This window comes from Trichomonas vaginalis, chromosome V (assembly GCF_026262505.1).
Source record: "Trichomonas vaginalis G3 chromosome V, whole genome shotgun sequence".
In the NCBI taxonomy this organism is placed as follows: Eukaryota; Parabasalia; order Trichomonadida; family Trichomonadidae; genus Trichomonas; species Trichomonas vaginalis.
Window position 1 is genome coordinate 27,575,602 of NC_067207.1, and position 24,006 is coordinate 27,599,607.

General features: G+C 36.1%; 10 protein-coding genes across 10 annotated transcripts; 4 read left to right on the forward strand and 6 right to left on the reverse strand.

The window, feature by feature from the left end:
• Positions 1 to 41: 41 nt before the first annotated feature.
• On the forward strand, positions 42 to 1,101 carry TVAGG3_0413560 (PH domain-like family; the record flags this gene model as incomplete). The annotated part of the gene is made up of 1 exon (XM_001330619.1): positions 42 to 1,094. One exon carries the CDS (start codon positions 42 to 44, stop codon positions 1,092 to 1,094), a length of 1,053 nt encoding a protein of 350 aa, XP_001330655.1.
• Positions 1,102 to 1,515: 414 nt separating this feature from the next.
• On the reverse strand, positions 1,516 to 6,381 carry TVAGG3_0413570 (nucleotide kinase family; the record flags this gene model as incomplete). The annotated part of the gene is made up of 1 exon (XM_001330620.2): positions 1,666 to 6,333. One exon carries the CDS (start codon positions 6,331 to 6,333, stop codon positions 1,666 to 1,668), a length of 4,668 nt encoding a protein of 1,555 aa, XP_001330656.1.
• A 223-nt stretch (positions 6,382 to 6,604) lies between these two features.
• Positions 6,605 to 7,747, forward strand: TVAGG3_0413580 (mRNA pseudouridine synthesis; the record flags this gene model as incomplete). Its single annotated transcript, XM_001330621.2, has 1 exon — positions 6,605 to 7,666. The coding sequence occupies one exon, from the start codon at positions 6,605 to 6,607 to the stop codon at positions 7,664 to 7,666; it is 1,062 nt and encodes a 353-aa protein (XP_001330657.1).
• Positions 7,748 to 7,846: 99 nt separating this feature from the next.
• On the reverse strand, positions 7,847 to 8,350 carry TVAGG3_0413590 (uncharacterized protein; the record flags this gene model as incomplete). Its single annotated transcript, XM_001330622.1, has 1 exon — positions 7,847 to 8,350. One exon carries the CDS (start codon positions 8,348 to 8,350, stop codon positions 7,847 to 7,849), a length of 504 nt encoding a protein of 167 aa, XP_001330658.1.
• Positions 8,351 to 8,398: 48 nt separating this feature from the next.
• On the forward strand, positions 8,399 to 10,031 carry TVAGG3_0413600 (negative elongation factor D family; the record flags this gene model as incomplete). Its single annotated transcript, XM_001330623.2, has 1 exon — positions 8,399 to 9,967. One exon carries the CDS (start codon positions 8,399 to 8,401, stop codon positions 9,965 to 9,967), a length of 1,569 nt encoding a protein of 522 aa, XP_001330659.1.
• A 1,583-nt stretch (positions 10,032 to 11,614) lies between these two features.
• TVAGG3_0413610 (C2 domain-containing protein) lies at positions 11,615 to 12,373 on the forward strand (the record flags this gene model as incomplete). Its single annotated transcript, XM_001330624.2, has 1 exon — positions 11,625 to 12,242. The coding sequence occupies one exon, from the start codon at positions 11,625 to 11,627 to the stop codon at positions 12,240 to 12,242; it is 618 nt and encodes a 205-aa protein (XP_001330660.2).
• Positions 12,374 to 12,770: 397 nt separating this feature from the next.
• TVAGG3_0413630 (uncharacterized protein) lies at positions 12,771 to 13,079 on the reverse strand (the record flags this gene model as incomplete). Its single annotated transcript, XM_001330625.2, has 1 exon — positions 12,771 to 13,079. The coding sequence occupies one exon, from the start codon at positions 13,077 to 13,079 to the stop codon at positions 12,771 to 12,773; it is 309 nt and encodes a 102-aa protein (XP_001330661.1).
• Positions 13,080 to 13,198: 119 nt separating this feature from the next.
• TVAGG3_0413620 (phosphoprotein phosphatase protein) lies at positions 13,199 to 14,207 on the reverse strand (the record flags this gene model as incomplete). Its single annotated transcript, XM_001330626.2, has 1 exon — positions 13,199 to 13,732. One exon carries the CDS (start codon positions 13,730 to 13,732, stop codon positions 13,199 to 13,201), a length of 534 nt encoding a protein of 177 aa, XP_001330662.1.
• A 1,043-nt stretch (positions 14,208 to 15,250) lies between these two features.
• On the reverse strand, positions 15,251 to 16,695 carry TVAGG3_0413640 (glycosyltransferase family; the record flags this gene model as incomplete). Its single annotated transcript, XM_001330627.2, has 1 exon — positions 15,251 to 15,946. The coding sequence occupies one exon, from the start codon at positions 15,944 to 15,946 to the stop codon at positions 15,251 to 15,253; it is 696 nt and encodes a 231-aa protein (XP_001330663.1).
• A 235-nt stretch (positions 16,696 to 16,930) lies between these two features.
• On the reverse strand, positions 16,931 to 23,944 carry TVAGG3_0413650 (pre-mRNA processing protein 8 (Prp8); the record flags this gene model as incomplete). The annotated part of the gene is made up of 1 exon (XM_001330628.1): positions 16,982 to 23,944. The coding sequence occupies one exon, from the start codon at positions 23,942 to 23,944 to the stop codon at positions 16,982 to 16,984; it is 6,963 nt and encodes a 2,320-aa protein (XP_001330664.1).
• Between the last annotated feature and the right edge of the window lie 62 nt (positions 23,945 to 24,006).

Sequence of the window (24,006 nt, forward strand, 5' to 3'; positions counted from 1 at the left end):
ATTACGATCAATTAAATTATATATTTTGGCAATGTTATTAAATGTCATCTGAAGTATATCTGATTCCAATGCAAGGTGACAGACCTTTGTTTTTGGAGCAAAGGCAAGAATTTGATAGATATACTATTCCAATTGACTTCTCTCCACCTTTTTTTCCAGACAAATCTTTGTATAATTACAATATGGAACCTGTCAAATACTACAATGAACTTGTTGCTTCCGGTGGCATTGATCCATCCCCAATACTGATTGGGAAAATACTGTTTTTCAGTCAAATTTCGCCACATGCAATCAGTCAGATTTTATTTATTCCACGTAGGCTGCCATTAAAGTTCCTTCATTCATTCTTTTTGGCTCCAATTATAGAATATATGGACTTTCTACATGCAGTTTCCATTTTATTTTCAAGAATCGCATTGCCAAATTCAACCAAATACTTAAAAGCAATATTTAAATACTCAGGACGAGTTCTACATCAAAATGGATTCTATCCAATCATATCATCTCATGATGTTTCAGTGATTGTTAAACTTTGCGTTTATTATTCATCGCTAAAGTCAGCAAATTCCGATGTTTCTTTAATTGATTTCACAAAAAAATGCTACCAGATAGGAAATTTTTCCAAACTAAAGCCTCTTACACTAGAATTATTATATCAAGAGTTAACTAAGCGAATTATTCCTTTATACTTCACATTTTGTGATCCCAGATATCCTCCAAATTGTGAGCATCAAGGTATTTTGTCAATAAGATCCCATGTTATGCGAAAAATGAAAAGAAGGCATTTTAGAATCACAAATGACGTTCTTGTTTACGCTTTAGAAGATACACCTGATCAGTATTTCGGAGGAGTCGAAATAGATAAGCTCATTTTCATTGCTCCGGCTCCAAAAGAAAAGGATCCAAATTCTTTCATGTTAGTTGGGAAGCATGAAGAGAATATTGTCTTTGATATAGAGAAAGGAAAGAGAATGCCTTCTGATAAGCAATCTCTTGTTTTGTTTGCTGATTCCCACGAAGATCTCGAAGGTTGGAGAAGTTCCTTAATGTTTTACTCATTCAGGAACACACTCACAAACCTTATTGAAAAGTAGAGTTATTCCTATCTTTGTTTGTAAATATCTTTATTTGCAAAATTTAATATTTTTCAATTTATAGGTCATATTTTGATTATATATATGATTATGTCACTTATCACGATATTTTATAAGATATTTTCCTTTTTATCATTAATCTCTGTTTGATTTAAAGAAGATTTTTTAAAAAATTAAAGTACAAAGAGAAGATTTATCAAAATTTAATGTCTTTCATATTGATAAAAATATTTTACTAATCATACTTAATAGTATATCTTAATAACATATCAAGATGTTTCAAAATTAGTTGTTTCGTTTCTTTGGTAATGTTGGGACCAATGAAACGTTTTGAAACAAAAGCTCCTTTATCTTAAAGAAAAGATGCAATGGATAAATCATTATTATCAACTGCAATTTGAAGTGGAGATTTCCTTTCTTTGTTTTCAATGTCAATTAAACATTTCTAATATAATATATATAGGGTAAACCCACGATACTGTAGTATCTCAATGAAAAATGAAACATTTTCGGGATTTAAAAAAATGATGTTTATTTTTTTATTGACACAAAATAATAAAAAATAGCAAAATTATTTCTTGACATTCTTCTCTTTCCATAACTTACAAAGTCTCTCATGTTCAGCCTCATTTCTTAACTCTGGTGGTGTCTCTAAAGACTCTTTGAGCTTTGCAGCCAATCCAACCAATTCGTTCATATCATTCATTTGTTGAACGAATCTTTCATGCAACAAAGGACCGACATTCTTTGCATTAGCTCTTATATAAGTAGCTATGTACTCGAGGACTGACTTTTCGAAGGAGATTCCTGGCATCTTTGGTCTCCTTTCTGTCAATTCAACGATGCACTCTGTGACAACATCTCCGACACTTTGTTCCAAGTAAGGAACTGTCAACAACTGGTTTGTTGGTGTCATTCCTTCAGGAGCTCCAACAGGGCGATGAGGAGGAAGCTTCACAGTGATGTATTGACCACTGTTTGCGCAGAATTCAAGTAAATTCTCTTCTTTCTCGAAGACGAATTTCTTTCCTTCAACGACGGCAAACAAATTCTCTTGTCCTTTGATGAACTTTCCTTTCTGGAGTTCAATGACATCGTAGCCTTCGAGTTCTGGCTGCTTTCCATTGTCATTTTCCCGCTTGGCAATTGGCAATTTCTTGCCAGACCAATTATAAATGAAAGGTGTTGGAGAAGTGAGAAAAGCATCTCTTAAATCAGCTGTTCTCATGTGATAAGCCTTTCCTTCGAAGAAAACGATGTTCTCCCAGTCCTTGCTGTTATTTTCAACAGCGACATTGTCAGCAATCAAAGTGATTGGACAGTAATGGCCGACACCTTCTACAAGGCCTTTTTCGACCATTTCAGGAGACACATCCAAAGCGGAAACAGAATATGGCCTCTTCTCATCAATAGCCAACAAACTCTCCCATCTCTGGTTCATGTTGTAGTTGAGTCTTTCTGTTGCCTTGATGAGTTTCATCCATGTTGTTGTTTCTTGTGAAACATCAATGACATTATGGAAATTCTCAATGGAGTGCTGTATTAACTGTTCATCTCCTTTTACAACAACGATGTCGCTTGGCATGATTCCTGCTGTTCTCATTCCAAGTAATTCGGAGAGTTTCATAGGATATTCATCCAATACGAAACCTCTTACTTGGCAATCGTGTCTTGTAAGAACGGCGCTGAGAGCTTCCTTGAAAATGGATGCATCAACGGCACCTCCACTTGCAAGAGTTTTTCTGATCTTTGCACCGAATGTTGTTGAATGCTTTGCAACTCTTGCGATGACATCTCTTGGCCTGATGAGTTCCGCCTGAAGAGAATCAGCGAGTCTTGCAGCGAGTTCGGGAGATCCAAGGACAGAAACTCTTGGAACAAATGGAAAAGCAGGTGGTCTTAATTGTGTGACATAAGTTAATGGATCATCCATGAATTTCTGGCGGTCTTTGTTTGTATCGAAGAAGAAAGCCCTGCCAAGGAATGTGCATGCAATAGAGAGATCTGTTAAATGGAGTGATCCTGTCTCGTGTAAACAAACAGGACAATATCTGCCAAATTGGGATATGAAACATGTGTTCTGTGTTAAGGCTTCTACAGGTTCTTCCAATGGCTGTGACAACTGGGAAAGGAATAATGACTTTCTGTTGAGTAATTCCCTTTGTAAAGCGTTGTTTACCATTTTCATGATGGATGTGAATCTTCTTGAAGTATCAATTGTTATGGCTTCACCTCTTGCTGTGGCCTCTGCAACTGTTGCTGCTACTTCTTTGGCGATTCCGCTCATTTCACCTTCTTCATTCATGATTTGTTCGTCATCTTTCAGTCTGTGGTGGTTTCTGGACAAAGCCCACTTCTCGTCATGTTCGAGATTGATAACGAAATCTGGTTTGAGACCGCTATCTAAGAGCAATTGTCCGGCAGATCCGTGAGCTGGAGTTCCTTCAATGATCCAGCCGAGTTTCTGGTTGTCTGTCTTCTCCATGACCATCTTGTAGAATGGCTCGAGTGTCTTCTTGGTCGTTTCCTCTGGATCTGGCTCTTCTTCCTCTTCATTTGCCCTCTTGAACTCAGGATTTGGAGGTAATTCGAATACAGGAGCGTTGTGCGTCTTACCAAGATTCTCTGCAATAGATGATTTAGAGGTTCCTCTTGAGCCAACAATTAATATTCTTGGTGGAGGAACAGCTGGCAATGGGCCAAGGAAGGCCAATGGTGCTGCCTTGAACCTCTCCATTGCGGTATCATCGGCAAAAGCGAAGTTTGCGCCCATAAAAGTGGCTGTTACATCAGATCCTTGTTGTAAAAGGTTTTTGTCCTTCATTGTGACAGGGCAGAAGTTGCCAAGGTATCCAAATGTTGGTTCGCCTTCAACATCTTCGCATTTCGGAAGCAAAGGATCGGCCAAATAAGCTGCATCCCAGAAAACTTCATCGAGCTTGAGAGAAGCATCGAGAACTTGTAAATTCAAGTTCAGTTCTTTGATCTGTTCTTGGAACTCGTTGAATTTCTCCGACCATTTTTCGATAGATTTCGAGTATTTCTTCAAATAAACTTCATTTTGAGAAGGATCGATCTGTTGGGACTCCAAATAAGTTGAGATTCTTGGTAATAAGAACTCTGGCTCACTCTTCATCTTAAGACAGATGATAACTTCCGGTGCAAGTTTCTCATTTTGCTGGAATACTTTAAGTGGCTCAAGATCCATCGATGGCATGATTGTAATGTAGCCTGTAGTGAATACTGGTGGTAATTCTTCTGGTTTCTTTGGTTTTGGAGGCTCTTCTGGCTTAATTTCACCTTCATCACCTTCTGGTTTTGGTTCTTCAGCATTTTCTTCTGGCTTTGCTTCTTCAGCTCCTTCTTCTGGCTTTGGCTCTTCTTGTTTGGCCTCATCTGTCGTTTCTTCTGTTTTAGATTCTTCAGTTGTTTCCTCAGTTTTTGGCTCTTCTGACTTAGTTTCGTCTTCTGTTTGTTCCTCTGATTTTTCTTCTGTCTTTCCTTCCTCGCTTTTGCCTTCTTCGTCTTCACCTTCAGATGGTTTCTTAATTCTAAGCTTAGTTTCCTCGACAACCGTGTTAAAATCAACGATTGGTGTATCAAAGAACTCGGAAAGTTTGTTGGCAACCGACTTCTTGCCAGAAATATCCGTACCCATTATGATAATACGGTGATGGTATGTATGATAGACTTCTTTGAGGTAATCAAGTGGATGCTGGCAGAACTTACGTTTGTAATCTTCGTTCTTGAAGTAGAAAGTAAAACCGTAAAACTTGATTCCGCATTTTGTATCTCCTTCGACTGTTTCTTTATCATCGACAAGTGATACAACGCACTTGTTACCGACAGGAGAGAACATTGGTTCCTCTTGTTCTTCTTCCTCGTTGACGATAATCGGGTTTGGATAAACAGCTGGAGTAATTATTGAAGCATGGTCGCAAACAATTGCAGCCATTTCCTTCAATGATTGCGTAGCGTCGATCGTTATGTGTTTGTGAGGGTTGTCGAAAACAAATGCGGCTTTTTCGTCTTTGTGCTTATTGAAACGAGCTGTAAGTTGTTTAACTGATTCTTCTGGTAATGTAAGAAGTCTGGCTTTGGCTTCTCCATCTTCTTCTTCGCCATTTAATTTATTAGTTTCATCTCCTGTTTCTTCCGGCGTAGAATAGTTAGGAGCCTTGTAAAGCATGAGTTTCTCTTCTTTCTCTTCTTCTTCGTCACCTCCTTCTTCTGGTTCTGCGTGTTCTTCTTCTTCTGCAGGTTCAATTTCGCGTCCAACGAATTCGCGGCGTTTGAGACGCTGTACGAAGAGTAATGACGATGGTTCTAAGAAGGAAATGATCTTTTCGTCTTGTGGATCGAATTTGCGGGAGTTTGAAATGTCAATAAGGTTTTCAAGGGAAATTTCAAGGTCTACGAGGAAGCAGCGTTGCCACATTTCAGCATCTGATGAGAAAAGCTTATGGAAGTCGAATGTATCCTTCTTAAAAGAGGAAGGAATGATCCAACCACGGTATTTCGCTTCATCTGAAAGCGCGCATTCGACAATAATATCTTCTGCTTCTTGGTATATAATATAACCACCTTGTGTGAGTTTAACTCTTGCAGCTTCGATCTTTGGTGATCTTAAAGGCCAATTAATCAAGTTTGGTATATCAAGAAGGAGTGCGCCTGTTTTGTCGGCAAGAACTTTCTCGAAAAGCTTTGATCTCTGTGTATTAACGCCAAGGACAATGAAACATGGACGAATTTCACTGGCAGCGTTAATTAATGATGACCAGTAGTTGAGAGGAAGTTTCTCTGGCTTGCGTGTAAGAGAAATTAATGTATTTGGTGCAATGTTGTTGAAATGATTTAAGATTTCAAAAAGCTTGTTAATTAAATCTTGAACTTGTGAAGATTTGATTGCAAGTGCGACGTATTTAATAATTGCATCGAAAAATACTTCGTAGGATATTCCTTGCTTTAAATATAAGATTGTATCTGAAGCAACGTTTTGTTGTACAACTTTAGCTGGTGCTTCTGGAAGTAAAAACTTAATAATATATGTTGCATACTTCTGGTATGAATCAATTGTTGCGTTAGTCGTTCCATGGAGCATATCCAAGAATCTGAAGAGGTTTCTCATGTATCCACGAAGGTGGACATTTTGGAAAAGTCTCTTGCAGTCCAATGGTGTCTTCGGAGGCTTGTAGTCTTCGCCATATGCGATGATACCAAGCTGTTTCCTGCAATTCATAACGAATAAGAATTGCCTGAAAAGTGACTCATTGATAACGAACTCTATAACATCACATCTAGTTTTATTTCAGAATCAAAATCTGACATTACTAAGTATATCAAAAATAATAAAAAGGGTCAAATATCTTCAATTTTTGAAATAAAATATAATATTTATTCAGAATTGAGAGGATTTTTGTTTATAAAAATGTAGTACAGCAGTATGTGATTATTTTTATTAATATTAAAAAGGCAGAATTTTGATATCAATTCATTTTTTTGGAAAAAAAATGAGTGAACCAAAGCCAAAAACAAAGAAGGAATTCTCATGGGATCAATACCATGAAAGACAGATTGCCCTTCGTATTGCATATATCGGCTGGAACTTAAAAGGTTTTGTTTTACAAAATGATACAAATGAGACAGTCGAATATCACATTTTTGAAGCTTTAAAGAGAGCCAAATTAATCAGAAACGAAAATGAATGTAACTATTCTTTATGTGGAAGGACAGATGCTGGTGTTTCTGGAGTTGGAAACGTTATTTCCGTCAGAGTCCGTTCAGTCTGTCCAACTGGCCTTGGATCAATACCACGTGAAGGAGCAAAGGTTCAAAAAGAAGAAATGAATTACGCACAGATTCTTAATGGAATTCTTCCTCCATCAATTCGCGTAACAGGAGTTGCTTACGTTAAGCCAGACTTCAATGCAAGATTTGATTGTGCAACACGTGGTTATCGTTACTTCTTCCATAAGTTTGATAAGAATATTGATTTGATGAAAGAAGCAGCCGAACATTTATTAGGCGAACACGATTACAGAGCATTCTGCAAGTTCTCTCCAGACTCTACAAAGCATTGCGTTCGTAAAATTTACAAATGTGAATTTGGAGACGCAGGAGGCGGTGTTTGGTACTTCGAAATTGTCGGATCCGGATTTATTTGGCACCAAATTAGATGTATTGCATCCATTTTGTTTGCTGTTGGCAACGGATTTGAAAAACCATCAATTACAAAGGAACTTCTTAATACAGCAAAGTATCCAGGCCGTCCAAACTATCCTATTGCTGATCCAGAGCCTCTCGTCTTCTGGAATGCTGGATATGAAAACATCGATTGGAAGATTGACGAAGCTGTTGAAAAGAAAATGAAGACAAATTTCGCGTTGCAATTAATTGATGCTGAAATGAGAGCTGCTGTTCTTCGTTGCTTCATTGATGGTGATTTACAACCTCCTGCTGCAAAGAAGTGGTGTCCTGTAGAAAACCTCGATCAATGCAAGTCTGTTGAAGCTATCCTTGCCGAATATGAACGTGAAAAAGGCCACAAACCTGTTGATGCAGGTGATGAATAATTTAATTTTATTTTCTAGCTTTTATTAACATTATTCATATCTGATTCTCATTTTTATATAGATAAATATGTATCTTTTTAAACAGATAAAAAAATTATTTTGAAAAATTCGGAATCTAATAGAAATATGTTTATAACAATAACTAATATAAGTAGATAAATCCATGTGCTAGTGGAATTTTTAAACAGATTGAAATTGCCATTTATTTGTTCCAGAAGGATCATTTTGAACCTCAATCATAGCAGGTTGTGTTGGAACGTATTGGCCATTTGAGGATGGTGACTGAGCTTGTTCGTATTTATCGAGTTTTTGGAAGAAAACCATCATTTGTTTTTCTAAAACTTCTAATTTCTTATTATGGAATGAAAGTTCTGATTTCAGTTCCTGATTACGTGATTCTAAATAGGATAAGCGCTCGATTAATTGTTGTGTTGTTGGTGATTGGTAATATTGTTGTTGATTTTGCACAGGAATCTGTTGTTGTGGAGCAAACTGTTGGTTTGGAGTGAACTGTTGAGGTGGCTGTTGAGGAGGTTGTTGCTGAGGCATTGTTTGTTGGGTAATATTTTCTTTATTGTTATTTGCAGCGGTATTCTTAGCAGAATATTGTGCAATCATTTCTGCGCCTGATCTCTTTTGACCTTTTCTACTTCTTTGTACACCAATATTAAAATAAGAACTCATTCCAAAAAAAATTATTGTTATTGACATGTGATATAAAAAATCTTAAAAATGCAAGATCAATCTCGGTCAACTCAAAAAAGATCAAGGCAAGCAGAGGCTCAAAGTCTCTACGAGCAAATATCAGATGATAGAGAGCTGATTGAGACCATTGGATCAATTTTAGAAACAAATGCTTGCGGAAATCATAAAATTGCCGAAGAATTACAAAACAAATCAATGACTGATTTCCAACATATTATAAATCCGCCGTATTACACTAAATTGGATGCTATTTTTGAACTTGATGAGCCTCCAGTTTGGATTGAGCCTTTAATCGAAGATAAGAAGTGGGCAACTATTATTATAAATCTTGCAAGCAAATATCCTGATTCCAAATTCTTCAAATTCTGCTATAATTTGATTTTCAAAATTCATCCAGAACTTATTGATTCAATTCCAGCAAATTCATTAGGATCCCAAGATTACACATCGTTTTTGATAAAAACAATTACTGCTCCTGATTTCGGACCACAAAATCACGAAAAACTTTTAAGAATTATTCTCACAGATGATTTAACTTTAGTTAAAAGTGCGATGTTGATTTACCAAACCCACAACATTCCTCTGATTTTAGATGTCTACAAATGGATTTCTGCGTCTCCTGGAGGAAAGAAAAAAGCTGATCTCTATTTGAGAATAATTCTAAGCTTCGAGAACTGCTCACACGATATGTTCCAATTTATTATTGGTGAAACATTCGCACAAAGGAACTGTGCAAGATTATGCGAACAAATCATCAACCTTAACAGAGAAATCACTCCTATTACAGCAAAACTCGCAATTACTATGTTTAATAAGGTAGCTTTAACCGATGCAGCTACGATTAAAAAACTTATGGCCAGAGAAGACGAAATTAAACAGGCACAACCTCCAATTCCCCAACAGAACCCGAGCCAAGACCAAGAAAATCCTTCTTCTCAACCTCATGTCCCTCCATCCAATCAACCAATTACAGATGACCAAATTTCCAGAGTTGTTGATGGAATTAAGAATTGGATGGTTGCCAATAGCTTCAGAGATTTCATTGCATTATGCAGATATAGATTTTTCTCAGTTCAACTCGTAGAATTAATTCGAGAACGCGATCTTGCCAAAAATGACCTCGTAAGATACGGAAATTTCAAAGAAACACTTGAAGAAAAGGTTTTCTGCGAAATTGGCTTCAAACACGAAGATCTTCGCGGATATATTGTCAGCATTGTTGGAGATTTACTTGCCTGCAAGTTCGAAATCGATAGTAATTACGATTCTCTCTTCAAAATTTGCAGATGTTTCATTTATTTCGGTAATGTTCAAGAAACTTTGAATAATATGCTTAGAATCAATCCGAAATGCAGAGATGATACGAAAAGAATTATACTTAAATGGATGGAAGGCTTTGAACCTCCATTTTCGCCTTTATTCGTTAATTGTTTGTTGAATCTTTTGTTATCTGAACCTTATTCAAAGGCTGTCTTCATGAAGACACGTCCTGAACTTGCAAAGGGTGTAAAGATGTGGGTAGATAAAGTAACAACCTTAGCAGAACCAAGAATGCTTAATGATATCAACCGTATATTTTCAGATATAATCAGATAAGTGTAATATTTGTTTAATTTATATATTATTTTAAAAAATGTTTATAATTCTCTTAAAAAAGTTTACATGCAAATATTCTTTTTAAAAAACAATAAATTCTAGCAATAGCATTAACATACAGTGAGATTTTGTCTAATATACTGCTTCTCGATATATAATTATTGTAAAATTTAAAAATATAAAATGAATTTTCAAAATTTTTTAGAGAATCAAGAAAGCTTACATCGGAGTAATTTCTATCCATAATAATAGGAATAGATGCCATAAAAATGAGATCGATTTAAAAGATAGTATATATAGAAAAATTTACTAACAACTATTTATATAAATAACAACATAATATTTTCAAAAGTATAAAAACTTTGTGTTCGTATTCATTTGATTTTCAAATCAAGAATAAACAGTAGAAATCGTATATTAAACTAACAAGGCAAGTGTTATGAATTTTTGATAGTTGACTATTGTATTATGACTAGAACGATTACGGGATTTTAAGAGTTGATCATATTTTTCGATATAAAATAATGAAAATTAATTTTGTAAAATGAATATTCGTAATTGGAAACGTGATTGTAAATGTCATATAAGTAGAGGTGTTGAATCGAAATTTGTTCCAAATAATTCACGTGCATCTTGACAAATTGCGCAAGGGGCACAAAATGTTATAATAGCACAGTCGCGTGCTACATCCTTTGGTATACCTTTTTGCTCTTTAACCATTTGCCTCACCCAAAAAGGGTGTGTTTGAAATAAACAATGAAAGAAAGTGCAATTTTCATCTCTAATTCTAGCAAAATTTGAGGCATTTAAGCAGCATGGATAAAAGGTCCCCAAGCAGCAAACTTGCATATCGGAAAAGCATGAAAATAAACCAGTTCGATAAGACCCAGACATTTTTGAAATTTTTGACAAATAAACCTCTTCCAAAAGAGGATTTCTAAGAATGGTTAGAAAGTCAATTTGGGAGAGTGAATTAGAATCTTCACAACCTTTCAACTACTTAGAGCTACCTCTTCCATTTCTTTGGATAGAAATAGCTTCAATCCTCTCAAATGGAAAGTTTTAGCCGAAACAAAAAAAAATCGATCGATCCTCGCGTTTTATTGTCTTGAAAAAAACATCCTCTAGAAGAACTGTAGCAAGATTAGCACTTGAGTATCAAGTTAAACTAATGAAATACTTCCTGTTTACTTCTTAATATTGCTGTATATCTCTTTTCATATAAGAATAATCTCGAAATTGATAAAAGGGTGTTATAATATAATCTTTACATATTTGTAAGAATATACATCATGTGTACATGTATATTCAATATAATTTAATACCTATTGTTTTTGAATTTCAATAAATTTAAGACTTTTTTTAATTCAATTAATATATATTCTTCAATACTTAGAAATTTGATTTCATTCAGTTTACATGATCTATCTATATAATAGAAAATTGATATCGATAAAAATAAATCTAAATTGCAGCAGATCCAAGATAAATCGATTTAAAGTTGATAATAATTCATATTATACTAACACGTTTCATTTCCGTTTCAAAAACACGAGTCTTATTGGCACGATAATTGATAATCTTATTTTTTACAAAATTATTTAAATTTTGAGAAGAAAACGATCGCATATTTTTATCGTAATTTGTCATTTCAACAATGGAAACAAAAACTCTTGTCATGGAAGTTCTAGAAGCTAGATCTCTTTCTCCATCTGATATTAATGGATGGTCTGATCCACTCGCAGTAGTTTATCTAGGAAAAAAGAAAATTGGCAAAACAAAATATATTTCTCGCACTTTAAACCCTCAATGGAATGTTCGCATTGAACGTGCTGATGTTGATATAGCAGAAGATATTCGAGTTGAGATCTGCGATCACGATGTCGTTGCTTCCGATGTATTAGGCGCTGTACAAATTTCCTTGCTTCAATTCGCTGATGGTCGCTGGACAAATCAGTGGTATAGGCTTATGGATGATAAAAATCATCCAGTTTCCGGCTACGTCCGCCTGAAAATTCAATTAGTTGATAATCCTGAGTATGCCTTCAGAGATATGGATCACAATACAAAGCCAGAAGAAGATGATGAGAAGAAGCGCCAGGAAGCTAAGGAAGCTGCAGTTGAAAGAAGAAGAATGCTTATGAAACAACATATTGAAATGGAACAACAGGCAGTTCACATTCAACAATTCAAGCAACAGCAAGATGAAAACAGTAAGATGAGAAAACAAGATCCACAATTTGTTGGAAATTACGATCAATCTCAACCTCATTGAGACTAGGAGTTTAAGAATTAACCAAATGTTTCTTCTTTAATTATTTCATTCTTATTTTAGTTTATTTTTTTCATTGCATTTGTGGAATGCGTTATCATTATTGTTATTTGAATAAATTTAGAAAAATGTGTACTTTTACGGTTTGTTTCATATATAACTTATTGAACTTTCTTGTTGAATTTCAATTTTTAATTTTTTATTCTTATGAAAAGAAACTAAAGCTAACCGGATTCCATCTTTTTAAGGAAAAGTAATTGCTATACATATAATGACGCTAGATATATATGGATTTTTTTTCCTTGGAAATGAAATATTTTCGAATCCAAATGGCGTTTATTTCTGTATGTGATCCTTTAAATGATGAAGTTTTCAGTGTTTGAATTCGAACTTGAATTTACGATTTGATATTTCAAATTGAGGTAAAATCTATTTAGAAAGATGTTCGGAGTATATTAAATAAGTAGTCATTCAAATATACAAACATTTTTTAATGCAATAAAAAAACACATGAAAAAAACAACAAAATAATTAAATAAGATCTAAATTCTCTTTGTAATGGATCTTGGTTGCAATCAAACTATTCCTACGGTTGTATTCTTCAACGCTGAAAGACCTCTTTGGAAGTGTTATCAATGAAGCTGGGGCTAATTTTGATTCTTCGAGGAAATTAGACGATGTGTGCTCTTTCTGGAGTGGAAAACGCTCATTAGATACTGAGAATGCTCTTCCAACTCTCATGTTCTTCAAATGAGTAGGTGTATTCGATGAATTTATCATAGATGACTTAACTGTAGGTACAGCATGAGGTTTTCCTGAGTTAGTGTTGATTGATGGCATAGAAGCAGCTTCATGGGCAGCTTGTACTGTTGGAGAAGGAGGTTTTTGGCTCTGTGGCTTGATATTCTGCAATTTCGGCGTAACTTTTGAGCTTTCTGTAGCATTATTGTTAGTAGATGCTACGTTGTTGTAGTTAGGAATGTCATGGCTCGAGTTTGTGAACTGGATTTCTTCATACGATAAGGTTCTAAGCCAATGTGTCCTGGAGTGAGCATCATGCGTACAGAGTCTTGTAGGAAGCCAGATCCCGACTTTGTAAGACTGTAGATGTTGATCTCATTGAGTGTTTTGACTTGAAGAGGTCCGCATTTGTTTTTCTCGATGCCAGAGTAATCGCTGCATGAGAAAACAGTGACAACTTGTGTCTTGGCAAACGAATGTACACCATTCTGATTGCACTGGTGGCCTCGAACGATCAATTGAAGGGAATTTGATTCAAGGAACCTCGTAACAGAAGAATTACCAAACAAAACACCTGATCCACGCTGATTTGCAGCAAATTCAATGTTGTCGTCGGTTGGATCCGACCAGACTAAATCTGACACTAATGGCAAGTTGATGTAGTTTGGTAGAGGTCTGGAAAGCTCTTCTAATGTCCTCAGCTTTATGAGGGATGGTGATAAACCACTATGTACGCAGAAGATTGAATCCATAATGATAGCAGCTAAAGGAAGATAATAAAACACTTCCTGGAAGTATTCCCAAACAAGTTCTGTAAGGCCTAGATGAATGATTTCGTCGAAAAATCCATAGACTTTGTTGATATGAGAAAATTCATGGTTTCCGCGAATAAGCCAGACGCTATCAGGGTATTTGCAGGCTAATGCAAGCAAATAGAGTATAACAGGAACAGAATACTCGCCTCTATCTACGTAATCACCTAAGAAAAGATATTTTGTCTTAGGTGGCTTTCCAAACAACCTGATGATGCGGGCAAGGTCATCAAAGCTGCCATGTATATCGCCAATAACAATGACTGGATCGTTGATTTTCAAGATTGTTGGCTGAATATTTAAAACATCTACTGCGTTTTGGCAAACTTCCTAAATTTCATCTGGAGTGAATTCAGGCATAGGATAACTGAGTATGGATTGAGCATCAATCAGTCTCTCAAAGTTCTTAATTACCTCATCAATAATCATCTAGAAATTATAGTTGAGACGATAATTGCCAATCTCATTCAATTCGGAGATCACAAATTATTTTTCAATTAAATAAGTTATTCTTATTACTTGAATAACATTGAAACTAGCATGTTAAATTTATACTGTAAATTAAAACCTCAGAAAATTGTGCACTTTCATTGCGATCTTTCAAAAGATGTTTTGGAGATGAGTCAGTCAGTACGTCATAAATAAAGCAGGAATATTATTACAGTGTATTATTTACGTCTACTCTCAATTTTGAATAGTTATCAGAAATCTTCTGGCTTAATATAAAGTTATTTGCATACACTATTGATGTTGAGAAACAATTTAAAAATGATCCCATCAATTTTTAGTGAAGAAATTTTTGAAAAGAATCTTTTTGATATTAACTCTATTATATTATGTCATCAACAACAATGAGATTCTGAAAAATTTTCAATGAAAATACATGTTTAAATATTTAAGTAATCATTGCCTATAGTGTTAAATAATTCTGGTGATCAAAAAAACCGTTTACAATCCCATTTGATTATTTTCAATAGCATTATTCAAAAATTTATCGTATTATTTGGGTTACAATTTTCTTTTGATAGGTCAATTTCCAATTATTTGGTCTTGAATTTATCTTTTCTATAAGCAACAGTGATGTTTTCAATAGCAAAGTATATGGTATTTCAAAGCAAATTTTATCAATCAAAATCAAATTATGTTTGAACTAAATTAACTGTATCTGTGAATACAGATGGATTTTTCTATCTCCATTTCAAGCAGACAAGCTGCCAACCATCTGATATTAATATAGAATCATAAAAAGTTCTTTCTTCATAGGTAGATTGCTGTGAAAGCTAATAACTGAAAGATTCAAATATTATTTCAAATTTAATTTTGAGAAATATGCAATATTCGATGAGTTCATAAACAAAAAAAGTAAAAGTTCAATAGCTATACTATTATTGGATTCAAAGAAATAATTTGTAGTTATTTTAATATATGATAGATACAAAAAAAATTTTTATAACAACTCTATAAGATTAAAGATCCAGCAGGATCTGTTGGGAAGCGACTATTATTAATATAATAATTTGCAATGCTACATGCTTTGATTGCCAACGTAATATTTAGTACATTATAAGAATAATCCTTGTGTGAAATTGATGGTTCTACATAATATACTATTTTATTACCATTGGATCCAATGGCATTTATTGCGGAGTCATCATAAGCTCCAGTGCCAACAAGAACAACAACGGCTTTTTCATTTAGAACAAGGCTCTTAAAACAATTACTTCCTACGACCAAATACAAAAACTTTGCGTCACCGTAAAGTTTTGCTGTCTCTCCGATGGTCAAACGCTCATCAATAACTTTTTCGTATTTATTTGAAGGAAAAGCATCTTGTATTGCTTTGCTTAAGTTGTCAAAGTTGTGTATCTGTCTCATGTAAGACTTTCTGTTAGAGAGTATGTATCTTCTCGCTGGTAAATTTGATATATTAAAATAATTTTTGAGTTTATCGCCGAGTTTCTTATATAATGGTCCTAAATGAGAACAGTGTGGATATGGATTTGCCGTTATATATAAATTACTGGTATAGACCCATTCATTGTCACTTACATTTATGAATTTTTCCCTTAATCCCAAAGGAGTCAAGTATTCATCAACCAAGCGCTTTTCAGCAGATCCTAGTATGTAAGATTTTTGAATAATGTCATCAGGCATGGCCAATATCGGACAAATAAAGTCACTAAGAAAATGACCAAAATAAATTGTATATAAATGGCCTGTGGCAATGACATTCTCGTATTGAGCTGTCACGTATCCTTTAGAAACCTCGTGTATAAATTCTAAATGATTTGGAACGATGCATAAATCATTTGAAATAATATTTAGAGAATGTTGAACGTAGCAGCTGCAAATATGGTAGAAATGTCCCGATACGTGGTTAAACAGTTTGTCGTGATAAGATGGATCGAGTCTATAGTATACTTTTTCAAAATTTTGATCTAGAACAAATAAGCAGTTGTTATTTATTACTTTTTGACTCAAATCGTAATTATATACTTGTAATACTGTAGCATCTAATATGTTTTTTGACTTCTTGAAGTATCTTTGAATACCTTTTTTTGTATAAGATCGAAAATGTACTACATTTGGGACAAAAAGTTAACATATAAGAATCATTTCTGAAAAAATTCCTACAATCCCAATTAGCAATAATCGATAGCGTAATCTACGATATATTACTCGAGAAAACATATTATTCAGGAAATTTTTGACAATGTAAAGTTAAAATCTGACACTTTTAAATTTACAATGATTGTTTATAACCACGAATATAGAGAGAAATCATTACATAGGATGTTCTAATTAAAGGGTTACGATGCATAGTTTTACAGTAAAGTTTATTTTCCTAATTTTAAAGCTTCATTCATCATATATATGCTATTATCAATGGGGAAAATAGGCATAATATGGTACACCCATGAATGAAGTTTTTCTCTAATTACATATTGGATTCCTTCCCTTCCCTACTATTTCATGATGATCAAGGAAAGATTCTAAATTAGCTATTAACTCTTTGCTTCAATTTGAAATCATATTCTTCACCTTGTTCTCTCAAAATTTGAGTGAATTGAATTATACGCCCATTTGACAATCAATTGTTTTCTGTTGTTTACCTATAATAAAAAATCTATAATATAAAACAACAATAAAATACAAAAACTTTTATAATAATATAAAAAAAATACAGAGTTAAATGAAATTATTGTCAACATCAATTGATAGTTCTTCTCCATTCATTTCTCTCTTGAATGAAGTGAAATGTTGAACGCGATGATACATGTCGAAGAAAGTCTTTGGATTCTGCACAGAAATAGGGTAATTATCTGGAACTGACTGCAATCTCAATGAATTGAATGAATAGTTCCATATTCCGTTCTCTGGAGCCATCATCCAGCCATTTATTTCGTTTGTTATTGATATTCCAAGAACTTTTGCAAAGTTGTCATCGAAATCCTTTGGATTGTCCATTCCGATGTTTGTTTCTGCCCATTCGAATCCTTCTCTACTCAATGTCGATGCAGCCATGATGCATCCGCCAACAGGGAATGAAATAACAACATTTGCAAAGTTGTCGGAATCAATTTTCGGATTTTTCTTGCAAAGACTTGCGAGGACTTTTGCATCACTAGGTTCAAGGGAACTGTTTTCTCCAACTCTTGTGTGGATAAATCCAATTGGACTTGCTCCATCCAAGAAGTCGTGATTAGGAAGGATCTGTTTGAAGTCAATTTCATCGCGATCTCCGTTTTGAGGAGGAATAACAATGGAAATGACTTGTAGTGTGTCATTCATTTTGACACCAAACAAAAATCCACAAATTTGCATGTAAGGATCGGAAATTTCGACAAATCTTCTGTAAATGTTTTCAGGAATTATCAATTCGAGTTTTGGTTTGACAACAGGCGGAGGAATCATCAAAGTGTTTGCTCTCATTACAAGGCCTCTACTTGTCAAAGCACGAGATCTCCAATCACTTTTAGACTTAAATTGCTGTTGTTCGTATTGAGAAAATGTCTGAATGATGTGTTGGTTTCCATCTGCATCTCTTGTAGCTGTTGTTACAGTCTTAAGAGCTGCTTTGTCTTCTTCTTCGACTTCCTTTGCCATTTGTTGTCTTTCTTCTGAAGGAGCAGCGATTTTGACACCTAAAATTATGTCTCTAATTTCGGATTGTGTCAAACTGTTTGCAGAAACATTATTTCTTTGGCAATAGATATCGATGACGAGATCTTTGAGTCTGATTTCGACTTCAGCCCATTCATCAGCGCTGTGTGTTGGCCAGAGATGGTTCTGTTGAGTGACAACATTCGCGGAAGGTCTCAAGATATCCCATGCTTTCATTCTTTCCATTAACAATGCTCTTAAAATCAACATTAATCTTCTGAAAGCAGCATGAGGAGAAACAGTGTCCAACCAATCATCGTAAAGGTTGTAAAGGACCATTTTTGGCTCTGGAGCGTGGATGACTTCTTCTGCAATTTTCGGGATTTTCATGAAAGCTGGGAGAGGCAAATCCATGTCTGATCCTTTGACAACTGTGTTTGGAAACTCTGACAAATAACTTTGGACGGGATCAAGTAATAATTCTGATGTACAAATTACTTGTTTCGGTTGTTCTTCTGGTGGCAAAGTTCTTACTAAAGCGCATGTTTCTTCAGCAGCTTTCCATTTGGCCAATTGCTGCAATCTCTTCTGTTGTTGCCATGCCTTTGTTGTAATGATCTTTAAGAACAATTGTCCTGTTGCTGGATTCATTATGAAGACACCTCCGTTTACAGGTGACGTTGTATAGTTTCCTTCGAATGTTTTCTGGATTTTCACTCTGTAAACGTGTTTGTCTTCAACAATCCATGTTATTTTGTTTCCAAACAACTCGCCAAAGTTCGTGGAATTCAATGCTGGCTCAGGGATTTCGCTTGTGTAGAGTTGCAACGATTTCTTGACTCTTTCTCTCAACACGGATATCGAAGGATTGAATTGCAAGACGTGTTTCATTGCTTTGTCAATTAATTCTTGCAAACCAGGAATCCATGTTCCGAAAGCCGTCCATTCGTTGTAACACAAGTCAACGCCAATTATGATACCAGTAGAACTTGGATACATCGATTGTGTTCCACTTGTGTACGCGTAGAACAAAGATCTCGTGTATCTCTCGATATCATGCATGTCGTAATCTCCCCATCTCAATTGTATATCGACCCAGAACCTTGTTGTCAAGAATTCACCGTGGAATGTCTTTGTTTCATTGACGAAACATGGTTCTGTCGATGGCCATTTGTTCTGGGAGATCATGATTAAATCCGCGCAGGAAGAATTCATTTTATATGATTTCCTTGGATGAATTGTTTCCTTCGTGATGTAATCGATTTGTAATTGGCTCAAATGGCTGTCCAACACTTGCATGACGTCCATGACAATTGATTCATGTGTTTTCTGCCACATGTGGCCTCTAAACAATTGAATCAAAGAAACCTTAAGAGATGGGATTTTTCCGTGCATGAAAATACCAGTTAAATCCAATTGTACTTGGAAACCAACATAAACATTTGCTCTGTTTATTGTTGGTGACCACCACAATGTGTATCTTCTGTTAGGAACTTGACTCATGCCTTGTCTTTGAGCATTTGTAAGTTTCCTGTACTTCAAGGCTTCTTCAAATCCTGTTGTATTATCCCAGAACAAACCTTCCCAGTGTTTGTAACCTGTTGCTTTGAAAATCGAATGACTTAAGATGCCTTCGACACCTCCAAGTGCTTGAATGACATCTGCTCTGTAGTCTTTCAAGTTCCAAAGCTTTCCATCGTGGTGGTGATGTGTCCATGCGTAAGGATTCGTCTTAAACAAGCTGTATTTCTTGAAATAAAGACGTGTACGCCATCCTTTGTCGTAAGCCAATGTGTGTCTGTCTCTTTGGAAGAGAACATTGATGCGAGGAATTCCTCTGTCCCAAAGAGAATCGAGGTCTTCAATTGTGATCTTCTTGTTGAGAGCACCGGCTTCTTTCCTCATGTTTGTGTAGTGCTGCCAGACTCTTTTAGAATCCTCGATTTCGCCTTCCCAGCTTTGAACGTACCTGTACAAAGCGGGAATGAAATTTTCTTCAGGATGATCCATTCCGTCCCTGAAATGAGTTGTTTCTGCCATTGTTTGTGTGGCGTATCTCAGATCTGATTGTGGGATTAAGACATGTCCCATTGATATCAATCCAAGGCCACCAAATTCTTTTGGAGCGTAGAAAACAACAGGAGGGAATCTGTTCGGCATTTTTGAGTTCAATCCGAGTTTTACACGTGTTTGAACTCTGTTTTCGCATTTCACGATTTCGTCAATCAGTTCTGGTGTTGCAACTAAAGCTTCTCTGAAGTAAACAACCAAAGCAATGATTGCTGTGTTCCATTTATTGGATACTTTCATGAATGTCGTTGCTTGGGAACTGAGCAAAATCGTTCTGACTCTGTTTCTGAAATAAGTTATCGATTTCTCAGAAACTCTCAAGAAAACGAAAGCTGTTGTTTCATGGGTGATTTCGTTCTGCAAAACCCATGTTCCTTCCTGTGGAGTAAAGTCTTCGCGCTCCAATCTGATCTTTGGAAGAATTCTGACTTCGAATCCACACATATAAAAGAGCAAATTCGGGTTGTCTTTCGAATAAACGGATGCGAAACTTTGATGGAATCCACTTGCACTGTTTTCACTCGAATTCCAGTTCACTTCACATAACGATCTTGGCAAACGGTTTTGTAAATCCCAGAAAACCGCTCTTCCGAGATTTACATCGTGTTTGATCAATCTCATTCTTGCGTCCTTTGGCCAACATGTTTTATTATTGTAGCCCAACATTTCATCGTTATTATTTGAGTTGACATCGCAATAATCTCTGATCAAATCTCTTGCTTGTTCCGCATTAAATTTGTAGAGAATGTGGATTCTTGTTGCGTATCTTTGATACATTCTTATTGGATGTCTGATTTCGTCTTCGATTGACGCGAACTGGAAAAGAGAGTTTGGCATTGAAGGAGGTCCACACATTTCATTTGCTCTTCTCAAACCAAGGATCAGCAAATCAACTAGCAATCCCATGTATTGAGCAATGAAAGAAGTGAACTGAAGACCGTGAATTAATCCAACACCGTTCAAATAAGACATGTCTTTGAAAGAGATCTTGACATTGTTCTTTGATGTCATGTAATCAGCCAAATTGTGGTCGACGACCAATCTCAACATGTAATTGAGAAATGTCAAATCAATTTGTTCGTAGAACTTTTCAAGGCTTGTTTCAACGAGAACCATTGTTTGTCCATCTTCTGTGTTCCATGCGTCGACTAAAGAGTTGATTCTTTCGCACCATTTGTGAACTAAAACTGGCGGAGGAATCAAATCGCTTGGCTGAACCCATGGAGGGAAAAGATGTCTTCTGTCTGCTTCGTACCAAAGATACTGGTCCAAGTAAGCATCAGTCATCTTCTCGAGAGCGTAGATTTCGTAGTTCGGAATAACACGTGTGTAATGTTCCAAAAACGTGAATTTTACTTCACGAAACGCTCTCGCTGTCATGAAATCTCTTTTGATTCTGATCAACGCTTCATGTGGATTATCATGAGCGTTTTCGATCAAACCGAGTTCTTCACGCAATGTCTGGTTCATTCTCATTGATACATCATGACCAAATCTCATGTTTTCGAGAGCCAAAATGAGCATTTTTGTGTCATGTTTGTATTGCATTGGTGGGAACGGAATTGGCGTGAATTGTCTCATTTCCAACCAATTCTGCATTGTTGTCAACATCGCAACACCTTGTTCAGGAGTGATGTAAGGACCTTCTTTGAGGTAATTCGCTTGGTAATCGCTTTGTTGCTTCAAATAGAGCCTTGTCAATCTTCCTGTGTTCTTTCTTGTGATTGCTTTGTCGACTGTTCCATCTCTTGCGATTCTTTCTCTCGCGTAATGCGCGTTCTTCGTCCACCAGTCCGCTTTTGCTTTGACGTATCTCAAAATGATGGCTTCCAAAGGCGGAGGAAGGCCAGGAACTTTCCATGGAATGTTCGCTTTCCAGCAACGCCATGCTTCACTCATATGTGCTAATACTGTGTGTGCTTTGGCGTTTCTGATTCCTTCAGGCATCGTATCAGTTATATCATGTAAAACTGATGCGCGTAATTCGATATCGTAATTACTTTCAACGCGTTGTTTTGTGACAGTCGATGGCAATCTTTTAGAGAATCTTCCTTCGTATTCTCTTGCAACTCTGCTGCCAAGCCATCTCTCCATCAAAGGAATGGATCCTCTCATGAAAAAGACCCAAACACGCCACATTGGACCCCAAAATCCAACTCCAGGGCCTTTTCCAACTTCGCCTGTGTTGAATCTTGAATACAAAACATGTTTCAAGTCTTTGCATGTTCTGACTTGATGCATGAGTTTGTATTTGTACCTGTACATTCCTGTCAAATGTCCTGCATGTGAGAAAACGTATTGCAAAGCATCGGCAAGAACATAAGCATCGATTTGGCCAAGTCTGTACTGTATGTGGCAATCGAGTAACAGTTTGGTGAATCTGAAGAATTCACGCATGAGATGGTAAGCGTTGCCAAACCTTGATTTACGTCTTTCCTTTGTATTCAAGGTTTTTATCGGTTTCAAGTTGAAATTGTAGTCGAGATGGAGGAAAACAAGTCTATGGCGTTTGATCAACAAGTTACACATGTTGTAGCCTTGTTGGACAACTTGTAGACCGGCTTCGACCCAATCTAATGTCGTTGACTGGAAATAAGGCGTGGTTTTGAAGATCTTTGTGATTGTCTTCCTACGCCTTACAACGTATTGCTTCCTGTGATGAGATCTGTTCAATACGTAGTTCTTCAGCAATTTCTGATAAGATACTCTGACTTTGACAGGCTGTTTCCAAGGAGCGCGCTGTGTGTACCATGGCCTGATAAGTGGTACATCTTGCGCTCTTTGTGTATTACCTGTTCGGCAGTTAAAGGGTGATGGAGCCCAAAAAAGTGACAAAGTGTCAAAAATTTTGAATTGTTTTTCTTCGGATTCGTGATCGAGATCGTTGAACAAAGGATCACAATTAACAGTGAATGGCTGGAGATCTTCTTCTGATGCTTGTTCTGGGTTGTTGTTCGCACGTGGTCGTGAAATTGAAGAAAGATTTGGAGCTAACTGGAAAACTGGTGTAATAATGGTATTGTATTTGGCGAAACATGAAAGTGGATAATGGTATGGAGCAATTGAGATCTTGCGTGGTCTGTTATTGTATAAATTCGGATATGCTATTTTCCATTCTGTAGAAATCGGAGTTCTGATGATGATTTTGTTGATGTCGTTGAATTCGGTCCATTCCTGATTAGGATCGACGTCTGTAAAGAGTGGTTCGAACCTTGGACCACCTGGAATTACTTCATTTAAGGCTTTTGAAGTAAATAATGATGGTAGATCGATGAGATACTTCGAGTTCGGATCTTCGTATTGATCAACAAGTGGTCTTGCAAGTCGATATAGTGTAGACATAACAGTAAGAGGTAATTTCCATTTCCTGTAGGATAAACCATTAATGTATTGGGATGGTAAGCCTAAGTAGTCGTAAAACCATTCGTAAACAGCCGCATCTTCGTCTTCATCGAGTTCCATTAAAATTGCTTCTGGAGGCTCCACTCCTTCGATGTTTGTAACGAAATCAAGGGGTTGCTCTTCATCATCAAATGGCGGGAAACGTAAACGGCGGATCTGATGACGATCCCTTTTCTCTCTTCTCATTGCAATCCATGTTTCAGCCCATTGAGCTAAATATTGAGGTGGTACAACACGAGGAACTTCATTAACAAATGTAAGCGCGCCTGCTGTGTGATATAAAACGCGAACTTTTCGTAATTCTTCCCAAGGCATTGGCATATTTTCGAGAAATTTTAAAACTGCATGTGGAGCGTATTTCAGTGCTCCAATGTATAAACGTTTCTGTCCTGCAAATTTATCATGACTCATATTTCCGTGAGATGTCATAATTTGTCGAATATGGCCTGGTGGGAGCTCTTTTGCGCTTGGACCTTTTGAAGTTGTCTTGATTTTCTCAAGCTTAAAATGTTTTTTACGGAGATGTTTCCACTGGGCTATTCTTTCCTGTAAAACCCCAGTGTCTCCAGTCTCCATCTAAAATTTTGACAAGTTTACTTGTCAAGAAATAATTAATTATGACTAATTTCTCTTCCTCT